Here is a 14012-nt window from a genome sequence, read left to right as displayed (position 1 = left end):
TGACCATCCTGCTTCGGGTGAAATGTCTCCAATGAGTTAGTCTATTCCTTTCTAACTTTTTATACAAAATGACAATAATGGCAGTGCTCTGGCATCTCATTTGAAATCAGACAGGTCTGAAAATGACAGTCAACATTTGTTTTACTTAACATCCTGGAAGATATTTGATCTGAAGGTGGTAATTTGTCTATATTAAAAGATTTATCTTACATTGGGACCAAATAGCATCAAGCCTAGAAGAAGAATCGCCAGATATGTTTCAAGTAAAGAGTATGACCACGCTATGTACGATTACCAAAATTATTCAAACGGTACACTGGGAAAGTATTCAAAGATTGAAATATACTTCCATGAGTAAAAATTGGGCATAAGAAGCTTGTAGACTGACAACACAGCACTGTTTGTGGAATCATAAGAGGCCTTTCAAAGTATCATAGATTAAGAAAAATCCGGAAGTTTAGAATATGAATTGGCTTTGAACATCAAAAAGACAAAACAATGACGGGAAAAAAGACATTAGGAGAAATTAGATTGAAATTTGAAATGGGTGGTCAGTACTTATAGTGCGATTGTAGGATTGATGGTATTGGGGCATGTCAGGAGATGAGAGAAGCTTGTAGGATGGTCAACACTGGAATCATTGGTGATTTGAATTCAGGCATGGACTGGGTAATCCAGTTGAGCAATAAAACTGAGAAGGACAGGTTTTTGGAGTGTCATAGGAATGTTTGCTGGAAAGTCATGTTGAAGAGCGGACCAGAGGACATACTATTTTGAATTAAATATTATGTAATGAGAAAACTGATAAATAATATTGTTGTAAAAGAACCTTGAGAGATGAGTGACGACAATATGTTTGAAAGTAAGGTAGTTCAATCTGAAGCAAATGTGTTTAATTTGCATAAGGGAAATTATGAAAGCATGAAGCACAAATTGACCTGTATTCGGAAAGTACATTAATAGGCATAACTGCACGTTGGTCTTTAGAGAGCTAATACATAACTTACAGCATATGAACATTCCTTCAAAGTACAAGACTTCAAAAAATGTCAGTCATTCATGGTTGTCAAAGAAAGTCAGGGCCTTATAAAATTAAAAGAAAAGGTTTATAAATTAGCCAAAAATGGTAAGACTGAGAATATAGCAATTGAGGACCAAGAACACACAAATATAGACTGAAAAATCTTCTACAGGTATGTAGAAAGAAAACATTTGGCTAAGTAAAATGTAGTTTCATTAAAAGCAGTCAGGAGAATTATAATGGGGAATAGTGACATGACAAAGAAGCTAAGCGATTTAGTTTGTAATCTGTTTTCACTGAGTACAATACACAAAGTCTGTTAGAATTAGAGATTCCACTGCACCCCTCCCCACCACCCCAAGTGACTAGAGAAAATTAGGAATTGAAGGAAAGCAATATTAGTAACAAGGTTGGACTGGAGAAATTATTGGGGCTGACAGTTGGTAAATCCTTGGGATCTGAAACCTTACATCCCATTTTGAATGAAATGTATGTAAAGATAATTGATGCATTGGTAATCATCTTCCAAAATTCTAGAGATTGTGAAATGATTCATGCAGATTAGAAGCTTGCAAATTTCACCCCATTATATAAGAAATGAGCAAATGGAAAAACTGCAACTACAGAACTAACTTGGTTCTATTACTAATCTTTCTAATCATCTGCATCTTCTCCCGAACATTTCTGAATTCTATCATCAGAACTTACTTCAGTGATGATATGTATGGAAAACAATTCTGCCAATTTAGTGTAATCATAGATTTCCATCCTCTTGAATAACTGAAGCAAGTCTCTTATGCTAACATAGAATCTCCTGCGATTAAGTCTTTTTTTGAGTTCTGCCAATGAGAAACCAATGAAATCTTAACTCCTGTCAGCCTTACATCAGTGATAGAAAAATGCTAGAATCTATCATCAAGGATATGATAAATGGACACTTGGGTAAAAATGATATGATTGGGCATATTATCATGGATGTTCTTGTCAGGAAATTACTGAAGGCTAACATGCAAATGCAGCAAGCTGTTAGGAAAGCACATAGAATGTTAGCCTTTATTGCAAAAGGATTTTTGTACAGGAGTAGCAAAGTCTTTCTTCAGTTGCGTAAGAGCTTGGTTCAACCACACCAGATAATGTGTGCATTTTGGTCTCATTATCTCAAGAAACACATTGCCAGAGAGGCAGTGCAATGAATGTTCATATGAGGCATATTCCTGGGATGGTAGGATTGTCCTATGATGAAAGATTGGGCAAACTAGACATTGTAGTTTCAAAGGACATTCCAAGAATTAAAGGGACAGACAGGGTAGATGCAGGTAAGATGTTACGCTGGTTGGGTGTCTAGAGCCAGAACCAGGAGGAACAATCTAAAAATTAGGGGATGCCATTTAGGACTAGGATGAGAAGATTTTTGTTTTACTCAGGATTGCGAATCTTTGGAATTCTTTACCCTAGAGGTCCAGGGAAACTCAGCTTTTGAGAATAATTAAAGTCAGATGTTAAATTTTTGGGTATCAATGTCATAAAGAGTTAGCGGGACATTGTGAATGAAAGGCATTGAAGTGTTCAATCAGCCGTGATTGTAATAACTGGCGGAGTAGGCTCAAAGGACTGAATAGGAGAAAGTGAGAACTGCAGACGCTGGAGATCAGAGCTGAACATGTGTTGCTGGAAGCATCCAAGGAGCAGGAGAATCGACGTTTCGGGCATGAGCCCTCCTCCTTCCTCATTCCTGAAGAAAGGCTCATGCCCGAAACGTCGATTCTCCTGCTCCTTGGATACTGCCTGACCTGCTGCGCTTTTCCAGCAACACATTTTCAGCTCAAAGGACTGAATGGTTTATTCCTAATCCTAAGTGGAGAGTAGCAGAAACTGGTCAACCTTGTTTAAGTTGGATGACAGAAGTTGCAGATATGCTACAGTGGATGTGTAAGGATGATTTGAGACGGATATCATAACAGCAGACTTCCTGGCAGGAGTAACTGCATAAGAAGCAGTAGCAGCAAAAGTTGATGAGTTTCTAAAAGTAATGTAGTATAGGGGTGTTATTTTAAAATGTACAGCCCATGTTCAATAAAACCTGCAGTGTTTTTTCAATCTGCATTTTTTGCAAAATATGCAGAGAAAACGCAATGCAAGGTAAATAAGATACAAAAGATGCTTAATCTGTATAACTTCAGTTTTCTTTCCGGAAAATGACTATCTGTTGTTCACTTGAACAATATTTGCTATATGTCCAAATTATATAACATTACTATTTTCAATGCTTCCCATCTTTTCCAGGTGTTCTTTTCCTTGGAGAGCACGATGAGGAGTATGTTTTTACATTGCCAAGTGCCTATGCACGATCAATATTGACAGTCCCTTGGGTAGAACTAGGGGGTAAAGTCAGTATTAACTGTGCCAAGTCTGGTTACTCTGCTGCAGTCACATTCCATACAAAGCCTTTCTATGGAGGAAAAGTCCACAGGTAATTTACAAATGCTTAGTATACATTAACCCTATTGTGAAAACAGCGCTTGGTTGAATTAGAAAAACTCTCTTTAAATCTTGCCTGCTGGAATCAGCATAAAACATAAGGAGCAATTGATTGTTTCAGGTGATTAGAAATTTCTCATACGCAATTTCAGAAATGTACAAATTTAGATTTTATAGAGTGGAGTTTGATTTTTATTTACTGAATAGAAAACAGGCCACCATAAATCTATTGAAATTGATAAATATAAAAATGAGATGTAAATTGGTCTGCCATGTTGCTTTTGTCATTTTACACCATTTCTTGAAATCTGTCTGACCTGTTTTTTAGCCAACTGACAAAAAATCAGGATGAAGGACTGTTACTTGGTTTTGTCAAGTGTTTTATGATGCTGGACCATAGTTCTCTGTCTAATGACTCCCTAGTTTCAGCTTAACAGTTTGAGAAACAAGTGAAGAAAAAGAGAGGAAATGATTATGCAGCACTGTTTAAGAAGGGTGGTAAGGACAACACAGGGAACTATAGACCAGTGAGCCTGACGTCAATGGTGGGCAAGTTGTTGGAGGGAGTCCTGGGGACAGGATGTACATGTATTTGGAAAGACAGGGACTGATTAGGGATAATCAATATGGCTTTATGCATGGGAAATGTGTCTAAACCTGATTGAGGTTTTTGAAGAAGTAACAAAGAGGATTGGTGAGGGCAGATCGGTAGATGTGATCTCTCTGGACTTCAGTAAGGCGTACGACAAGGTTTCCCATGGGAGACTGGTGAGCAAGGTTAGATCTCATGGAATACAGGGAGAACTCGCCATTTGGATACAGAACTGGCTCAAAGGTAGAAGACAGAGGGTGGAGGGTTGTTTTTCAAACTCGAGGCCTGTGATCAGTGGAGTGCAACAAGGATCGGTGCTGGGTGTGCTACTTTTCTTCATGTGAGCATAAGAGGTATAGTTAGTAAGTTTGCTGATGACACCAAAATTGGAGGTGTAGTGGACAGCGAAGAGGGTTACCTCAGATTACAACAGGATCTTGACCAAATGGGCCAATGGGCTGAGAAGTAGCAGATGGAGTTTAATTTAGATAAATGCGAGGTGCTGCATTTGGGAAAGCAGATCTTAGCGGGACTTATACATTTAATGGTAAGGTCCTAGGGAGTATTGCTGAACAAGGAGACTTGGAGTGCAAGTTCATAACTCCTTGAAAGTGGAGCCGCAGGTAGATAAGATAGTGAAGAAGGTGTTTGTTATGCTTTCTTTTATTGGTCAGAGTATTGAGTACAGGAGTTGGGAGGTCATGTTGCGGCTGGACAGGATATTGGTTAGGCCACTGTTGGAATATTGCGTGCAATTCTGTTCTCTTCCTATCGGAAAGATGTTGTGAAACTTGAAAGGCTTCAGAAAAGATTTACAAGGATGTTGCCAGGGTTGGAGGATTTGAGCTATAGGGAGAGATTGAATAGGCTAGGGCTGTTTTCCCTGGAGCATCGGAGGCTGAGGGGTGACCTTATAGAGGTTTACAAAGTTATGCAGGGTATAGATAGGATAAATAGACAAAGTCTTTTCCCTGGGGTGGGGGAGTCCAGAACTAGAGGACATAGGTTTAGAGTGAGAGTGGAAAGATGTAAATGAGACCTAAGGGGCAACTTTTTCACCCAGAGGGTGGTCTGTGTATGGAATGAGCTGCCAGAGGATGTGGTGTAGGCTGGTACAATTGCAACATTTAAAAGGCGTTTGGTTAGGTATATGAATAGGAAGGGTTTGGAGGGATATGGGCCAAGTGCTGGCAGGTTGGACTAGATTGGGTTGAGATATCTGGTCGGCATGGATGAGTTGGACCGAAGGGTCTATTTTTGTGCTGTACATCTCTATGACTCTATGACTAAGAAATAAAAGAAAACAAAGGTGATGGGTCAGGCGAATTAAAATTTGGAATGGATAGGTGCATTGAAAAAATAGAAATACATTGGCTACTTCACATTGATATTAAATACTTCAGTTCGAAAACAAAAATGAACTTAATACACCAACATTTATTTACTAATTTTTGATTTAACAGTTGATTTACTAATACTGATGACTTTTTTACCTCCACACCACCTCAAACTCATACCACTAAATGGCTCTGACACTTCCTAAATTTTCCTTTATCCTTAGTAATATTGCTGGTCTTATCCAACATTTAAAACATATTCCAGTGCTGTTACCTTGGGTTAGTTCTTTTGTAGTTGCTTACAGTAAACAACTCTGCAGCACTTTAGTCAATTCCTTTTCCAGCTTTCAGTTTGTAATATGTATTCTGAGTTGAGTTCACTTTTTCTGAACCCACCAATAACCCCCATTTATCATTCGATGTAAAGTTTTTACACTTGCCAATGTAGGAGAAAGTGAGGACTGCAGATGCTGGAGCTTTTCAAAGTCAAAGTGTAGTGCTGGAAAAAGCACAGCAAGTCAGGCAGCATCTGAGGAGCGGGTGAGTTGATGTTTCGGGCATAAGCTCTACATCAGGAATATGGAGGGGGAAAGCGGCTGAGAGATAAATAGATGGGGGGGAGCGAGGGGAGGGGAACCTGGGGAAAGGTAGGTAGGAAGGTAATAGGTGGGTACAGATGGGAGGTAATTGTGATAAATAGGTGGAGAGGCTGGAACGGATAAGTGGGAAGCAAGATGGATAGGTAGGTCAGGTAAGAAGGCTGTGTCAAGTTGCAAGGTTGAATCTGGGATGAAGTGGGCAAGGGGAGATTTGAAAACTGGTGAAGTCGATGTCGATGCCATTTGATTGTAAGGTCCTGAGGCGGAAGATGAGGCGTTCTTCCTCCAGTTGGCGGGTAGCTTTGATTTGGCGGTGGTGGAGGCCCAGGACTGACAAGGGAGTGGGATGGGGAATTGAAATGGTTGGCCACTGGGCAGTGGGGCTTTTTGGTGCTTGCGTACCAGAGATGTTCCTTGAACCGCTCCACGAGTTTGCATTCTGTCTCCCTGATGTAGCAAAGACAACATCAAAAGCAATAGATGCAGTAGATGAGGTGGGTGGATATGCAGGAAAATCTCTACCAGATTTGAAATGATCCTTTAGGGCCTTGGACTGAGGTGAAGTTGGAGGTATGGATACAGGTTTTACAACTTGTGATGCGGCAAGGGAAACTGCCAGGTGTGGAGGGTTGTTTGGTGGGGGACGTGGACCTAATGAGGCAGTCGCAGATGGAATGGTCTCTTTGGAATGCAGATCGGGGTGGGGAAGAAAATATTTATTTGGTGGGGTCTGACTGTAGGTGGCAGAAATGGCAGAGGATGATGTACTTTCTATTGCACTATTTCTTAATTATCAAAAAATGCCACCAGAAGCAGCCCTTTTTAAACCTTTAACTCTGCTGACTGAACACAGATTGCTGAAGGATAAAGTAATGTTTCTTTGACGACTTTGTCAGTAATGCTCACATCAGCAGCCTTAAACTGATATCAAAATATAAACACTTAATATTTATATTTTGTGCTGCTTAAAATGGACTGGATATTGTAGTCAGCATTACAGGAAGTGTGTTCACCAATCACTTTGCTAAAGGTTATCCCCAAGGTTTTCCTGGGATTTAGAGGGCAGTCTGCTGTAATATATTGTCTGTTTCAGCACAACATATTTCACAGGAAAGGTTGAGTGTTTTATGAGCAGTGCAAGTAACTGTATTTCTCTTCAGCCAGTTAAACGGAAGAATCCTCTCTGAGATGCACAGAGTTGGATCTTGACATGGCAACAGAGATGGGTAAAAGATGGATTTGTATGCAAATTCAAGCTGTAATGTGGTGTGCCATTTGCCCAACATTGAGCAGCTTCCACTAGACTTTTGCAGAAGTGATTTCTTGGTGAAGGCAGCCATCCACTTGATGGTGGCAACCTGGGAATTACAAACACAATACTCCAGCTGTGGTCTTAACTAATGTCTTTTATAAGTTTGCTATAACTGATTTTTTTCTTGCCCCTATTAATAAACCCTAGAATTCTGAGTTTCTTTATTTTTCTATTGATGTGGGTGTCTATGGCAAGAACACACTTTTGCCCATCTTTAATTTCCCTTGAACTGATTGGCTCTCCAGGCCATTACTGGGTATATTACAGTGGGTCTGGAGTCACTTGGATCAGAGCAGGTTAAGATGGACAACTTTCTTTTCCAAAAGGTAATAGTGAACCAGGTGTTTCTTTATGACAATCAATGGTGGCCACTAGCATAGCCTTCAGCTCTGGATTTTATTTCCGTTTAATTCAAATCCCACCATCTATCATGGTGCTATCTCTCCTTGTCCTGTTACTTTTCACTTATGCCTTCATACTCCCAGATCTCCTCTTCTGTACATTCTGATGTATAGTTCCCAGATGTTACACTGTCTCACCATGTTCTGTCTACCAAAATATTGCACATTGCACATTGTACTTCTCCGCATTGAACTTCGTCTGTCCTTCAATTAAAGTATTAATGCGATTTGGAAGCTCTGCATTGCCCTCTTTATAATATACAATGCTCCAATGCTTTGTATTATCTACAAACTTTGAAATTGTACTCTGTATACCAAGTTTAGAATCATAGAATCCCTACAATGCAGAAAGAGTCTGCACCAACCCTACAAAGAGCATCCCACGCAGATCACTCTCCCTCCAACCCCCTACCTGTAACCCCACATTTACCACAGCCAATCCATCTAAACTGCATATCCTTGGATTGTGAGAGGAAACCAGAGAATCTGGCGCAAACCCAGATCACTGACATTGTGAGGCAGCAGTGCTAACCACTGTGCCACTCTAAAATGTCTAGATTATCACCATATACTGGGGAAAGCAAGGTTCTTGATACCCCTGGGGATCTCCACTATAACCTTTCCATAGCCATGGAATCACAGAAGTGTTAGGATACAGAAAGAGGCCATTCAGTGCGAATGTGTACCAGTCTTTGAGCATTATGATTTAGTACCATTTTCCTGCCTTTTCTCAATATCCTTACACATTGTTTTTATTCAAATAGATATTCAAAGCCATCTTCAATGCCTTAATTGAACTTGCCTCGACCCCATAGAGTCATTGCGATGTACAGCACAGAAACAGACCCTTCAGTCTGACTCATTCATGCTGACCGGTTATTCTATATTAATCTAGTCCCATTTGCCAGCATTTGGTCCATATCCGTCTCAACCCTTCCTATTCATATAGCCATCCAGAGACCTTTCAGACGTTGTTTTACCAGCATCCACCACCTCCTTTGGCAGCTCATTCCATACATGCAACACCCTCTACATGAAAATGTTGCTCCTTAGATCCCTTTCAAATCTTTCCCCTCTCACCTATGCCTATGCCTTCTAGTTTTGGACTCCCATAATGCAACGTGACCTCCCAATTCCTATACTCAATGTATTAACCAACAAAGGCAAGTGTTCTAAGCGCTGCCTTCACTACAGTCTACCTGTGACTCTGCTTTCAAGAAACTATGAACCTGCACTCCAGAAGAATGTCTTGCAGTCTTTCTGTAACATTTTTGACCCTGGCATCAGTGGGGCAGCATACATTCCAAGAAACACATCTGAGGAGCACAACGGCTCAGTGGTTAGCGCCGTGCCTCACGGTTTGTTTCAGTTTCATCCCACAGTCTAAAGTTGTGCATGTAAGGTGGAATGGCTTGCTAAATTGTCCAGGGATGTGCAAGCTTGGTGGATTACATGTGGGAAATGCAGGGTTACATGGGTAGGGAAGGAGTGTGGGATTGCTTGGGATGCTGTTCACAGATTGGTGTGGACTCGATGGCCCAAATGGCCTGTTTCTCATTCTATTATTCTGTCTATGGATGCAGAAATGTCTGTCCATTCCCCTGTCTAACGAATCCCTTTCATGACTGCTGTTTAACTCTGCTTGTTTTCTTCATGTATAACTGAGCCACTCTTTTGGGTCTTTGCTCCATTCCTCTGAAAAACCATTGCCATTAACAGATCCAACACAGTAAAGTTATTATCCAGAAAAGTTGTCTCAGGAAATGTCTACACTACCTGACTGGTTCTCTTGGACTGTTCAGTGACGCCTATTCTCTAACTTCCGTGAGGTCTCTATCTTCAGATGACCAGCTGCCTGAACACAGTGTTCTGTGTTGTAGATGCAGCACAGTGATTCTAGTCACCCTTGAACCTGAAATATGTATCTGTGACTCAGTGTGCCACAGATGGGTATTCCAAATAGCTTTTAAACGGTTTACTACAAACAAGATTAAATCATAAAAAGGCCCCTCAGAAGTCTCCTCACAGGGCACTACAGAGGTGCCTACCCCCTCAACTTGCACTCTGCCTATGACCCTCAACCCTGTGGAAATGTGAGCCTAGTAGGCTGAGCCTGTATCTGAGCAGGACGCTCTTATAAGTCTTTGTCTTCGAGCAGAAAGTGAGAACTGCAGATGCTGGAGATCAGAGCTGAAAATGTGTTGCTGGAAAAGCGCAGCAGGTCAGGCAGCATCCAAGGAGCAGGAGAATCTATGTTCCGGGCATCAGCCCGGACATTCCTGAAGAAGGGCTCATACCCGAAACGTCGATTCTCCTGCTCCTTGGATGCTGCCTGACCTGCGCTTTTCCAGCAACACATTTTCAGCTTTGTCTTCTCGCCACAAGCATCCCTGAGGTCACCTACCCAAATCTCGAAGGCCACCAGGTTTCACTTTCGGGCAGGCTTGTTCCACCCCAGCCACGGACCCTGCAAGGAGAAGGATAAAGTAAACTCCTGAAGAAGGGCTTATGCCTGAAACATCAATTCTCCTGCTCCTTGGATGCTGCCTGACCTGCTGTGCTTTTCCAGCAACACATTTTCAGCTCTGGTCTCCAGCATCTGCAGTCCTCATTTTCTCCTAAAGTAAATCTTACCAAGTATGTCGGTGGTATGGGCAAAACATCCTTTTAAATATAAGATCATATTTATAAATATATTTTCACTCTACATCATCATTTGTGTGATTGTCATTTTAGCTGCAGTTAAAGGAATGAAGGTAGAGAGGCTAGCCATCTTTAGCATCAGATGATAGCATAACAGTTTCTGAAGGATAGTTACTATTTTTGTAGCGTCTGTACTTTTATTGAATGAGGAAGCAACAAATGTTTGGGATGTTTCCCTCAGTTTGGAAAGTTAACTTGTATTCACATAGTCACAGAGACGTACAGTACGGAAACAGACACTTTAGTCCAACTCATCTATGCTGACTAGATATCCTAACCTAATCTCGTCCTATTTGCCAGCATTTGGCCCATATCCCTCTAAACCCTTCCTATTCATATACCCATCCAGATGCCTTTTAAAGTCTACAACTGTACGAGCCTCCACCCCTTGCATTGGCAGCTCATTCCATACATGTACCACCCTCTGCGTGAAACAATTGCCCCTTAGGTCCCTTTTATATCTTTCTCCTCTCACCTTAAACCTATGCCGTCTAGTTCTGGACTCCACCCCCCCCCCCCCCCCCCCCCCCCCCCCAGGGAAAAGACTTGGTCTATTTATCCTATCCATGCCCCTCCTTGGTTTTTAAATCAATTATTTTTCCCATTTTAGTGTACACTCAGAACACAGAAAAACAAAAAGATATAGCTTTTTGACAATGTAGTTAAAGATAATAGTCATTAAAAACTGTACAAAGCATCACTTATGTAAAATAAGGGCTATCAAATAAGCTGTATGAGAAAACGGTGATTTTGTGACCCAATTTGTCTTAAGAATGTTTTAAATTTAGAATATTTAAATCTTAAAATTACAGAAATTAATTTTAGAAAATGAAAATGCATGAACTCTCTCTGTGCTAACAAGGTGATTTGATTACATTTGGATAGGAATGGATGGAGGGAGTACCTTTTAGTTAAATGAATCATAGAATCATACAATACAGAAGAGACCTCAAGCACAACGAATCTACTTGAAAGCCACAATAAACCTACAGTGGTCTCACTTTCTTGCACCATGTCAAATGTTATGATATATCAAGTGCTCAACCAAGTACTTTTTAAAGGTTGTGAGGTTATCCATCTCAACAACCCTCCCAGGCAGTATATTCCAGACCTCCTCCAATGAGTAAAAATGTTTTCTCTCAAATCCCCTCAAAACCTCCTGCCTGTCACCTTAAAATTCTATCCCCTTGCTACTGACACTTCAACTAAGGGGAACAGTTGATTTCTATTCACCCTATCCATGCCTTTCACAGGCCTATACACAACTATCAGGTTCCCCCTCAATCTCTGTGCTCTGAAGAAACCAATCTAAACCTAATTAGCCTTTCTTCCTAACTAAAGTGCTCCATCTCAGGCAATCTCGTGGTGAATTTCCTTTAAGATAATTTTGTTATCAATTTAGTGAAATAATGAAGTGGGACAGCTTAATCAAGCTTGTTAACTCAACATGAAATGCAACTACGAAACTTCTGATTTCGTTGTGATGCTCTATGTACATAGTAGATAATAGAAAATATTCTGTTAACCTGTATTGCTAACAGTTTACTTCATGAGAGCTCAGGCTGAAGAAAGAGCTTCACTACAGCAGATATCTTCCAAGCTATGCTGCAAGGGTTCTCTCTGGGAGCATGAGATCACTGTGCAAATCCAGCCAAAGTTACTTTTGCATTTGTCCAGGATTGTTCTAATTCATTTGTGGTATGAGAAAATGCTGATTGTGCGCTCTGCCAATATGCTATTATTGCTAATGAAGAATTAGTGATAAATTAGATATGTTTACAGAAAAAACCTTAGTAAAAATATGAGATCCACTTCGGACACCAGAATGGACCTATAACTCGTTAATTACTTGTTGAATAGGTGGCATTAATTTGTTACTTCCACTTTGGAACAGTATCTTTGGCCCTAATCATGTGATCACAAATTACACTCTATGTTGTGACAAAAGTAAGCTATCCTTCCTTGGCCTTCTCAAACTGTTTGCAGCCTATGATATGGTTGACAATACCATCCTCATTGCCCTCTAGACTTGACTCTTCCAACACATGGCTTATGCCCGAAATGTCGATTCTCCTGCTCCTTGGATGCTGCCTGACCTGCTGCGCTTTTCCAGCAACACATTTTCAGCTCTAATCTCCAGCATCTGCAGTCCTCACTTTCTCCTCTTCCAACACACCCCTAGCTGGTCTCCCATGTTCTGCATTCTGTGTACTGAAGTCATCCAGAACTCTGTTGCCAGTGCCCTCTCTTAAAATCCTGTTTACCTATTACCTCTTGCTCACTGACATACATTGGTTCTTGTTTTAAAATTCCTCCATGTCTTCACTACTCCTCTGTTTTATCTCTGTAATGTTCTCCATCCCCTCAGTCGTCTGAGACATCAGCACTTCTCCAATTCTGGCTGCAATTTTAACTGATTCACCATTGGCAGCTGTCCGTTCAGCTACCAAAGCTATAAGGTCTGGGATTCCTAGTCTTTGCCTCTCTTACTGTCTGTCTTCCTTTAATCTTGAAAGCCTATTTCTTTGAACAAACACTTGGCTGTCTGCCCTTAAGTTGACTTATTTGGCTTGGTGTCCAATTTTGTTTGATAACAATCCTGCAAAGTGCCTTGTGATAATTTTACATTGTTAAAGTCTACAAGTAATTGTTGTTTATGGTTGCACAAAGCAAATTTTCCCTTTTAATACTGATTAACAGTTGAGATGAGTTGATGAAGGTCTGTTGAAATTTTAGTTGCAGAGGTAGGCATCAGGCATGGAGTGGTTAGCATAGCTTCAGATGTGCGGTTTAGATTTTTTCAAATCAGTTGTTCAAGATGTTATGACGCACTTCTGGAGAAGTATGACTTGACTTGAATCCGGGCTTCCTGGTTCAGAGGTAACGACACTACATTGTACTACAAGATCCCAATATGTGCTGTTTACAAACACTCTCATCCAGTTTTGAAGCTGAATGTAGGCCACTATTAAAGAATGAGAATTTGATGGTGAGTCACAGCCATGGGTAATATTTTCCCCAAAGGCTTCAGGACCATAATGTCGTGATCAAGTGGGAGTCAGACCACATGGGAAGCAGTCACGAGGCTGCAATTCTTGAATTGGCCAGTTCATGGCCAGGGAATGAATTTTTTTATCCAATGAAGAAAGTGAGCTTGTTTTCAAAGATGGAGGACCAATACATGGTCCCCAGCGGTGAGGAACTCGCATTGTTTTCAGGTAAATTGGACAGAGGGCGGCCCAAGATACTGTTTCTCTAATACTTTTAACTTAAGTTAATCTTAAGTTAAGTTTAACTTTAACGGGGCGACTTGATGGCTCAGTGGTTAGCACTGCTGCCTCACAGCACCAGGGATCCAGGTTCAATTCCCGATTCCCACCTCGGGTGACTGTTTGTGTCTGTGTGGGTTTCCTCCGGGTGCTCTGGTTTCCTCCCACAACCCAAGAATGTGCAAGTCAGGTGAATTAGTCACACTAAATTGCCCCATAGTGTTATATGCATAAGTCAGGGGTAAATATACAGTAGGGGAATGGATCTGGGTGGTTTGCTCTCAAGAGAGTCAGTGTGGA

At 41.0% G+C, this 14012-nt stretch overlaps 1 protein-coding gene across 4 annotated transcripts in view; it reads left to right on the top strand.

The window, feature by feature from the left end:
- The window catches only part of osbpl10b (oxysterol binding protein-like 10b), a 256531-nt gene that overhangs the window by 211809 nt on the left and 30710 nt on the right, over nucleotides 1–14012 (top strand). For all 4 annotated transcript variants that reach the window (XR_011955038.1, XM_072560690.1, XM_072560692.1 and 1 more), the window contains one exon: nucleotides 3305–3491. Coding sequence is in view for 3 of the 4 variants with exons in the window: in XM_072560690.1 (XP_072416791.1) it covers nucleotides 3305–3491 (187 nt within the window). In the remaining variant the exon portion in view is untranslated. The remainder of the gene's footprint in view (nucleotides 1–3304; nucleotides 3492–14012) is intronic.

The sequence above is a fragment of the Chiloscyllium punctatum genome, chromosome 41, assembly GCF_047496795.1.
Source record: "Chiloscyllium punctatum isolate Juve2018m chromosome 41, sChiPun1.3, whole genome shotgun sequence".
NCBI lineage: Eukaryota > Metazoa > Chordata > Chondrichthyes > Orectolobiformes > Hemiscylliidae > Chiloscyllium > Chiloscyllium punctatum.
The sequence above is the reverse complement of the archived record's forward strand: the minus strand, read 5'-3'. Positions and strand labels throughout refer to the sequence as shown.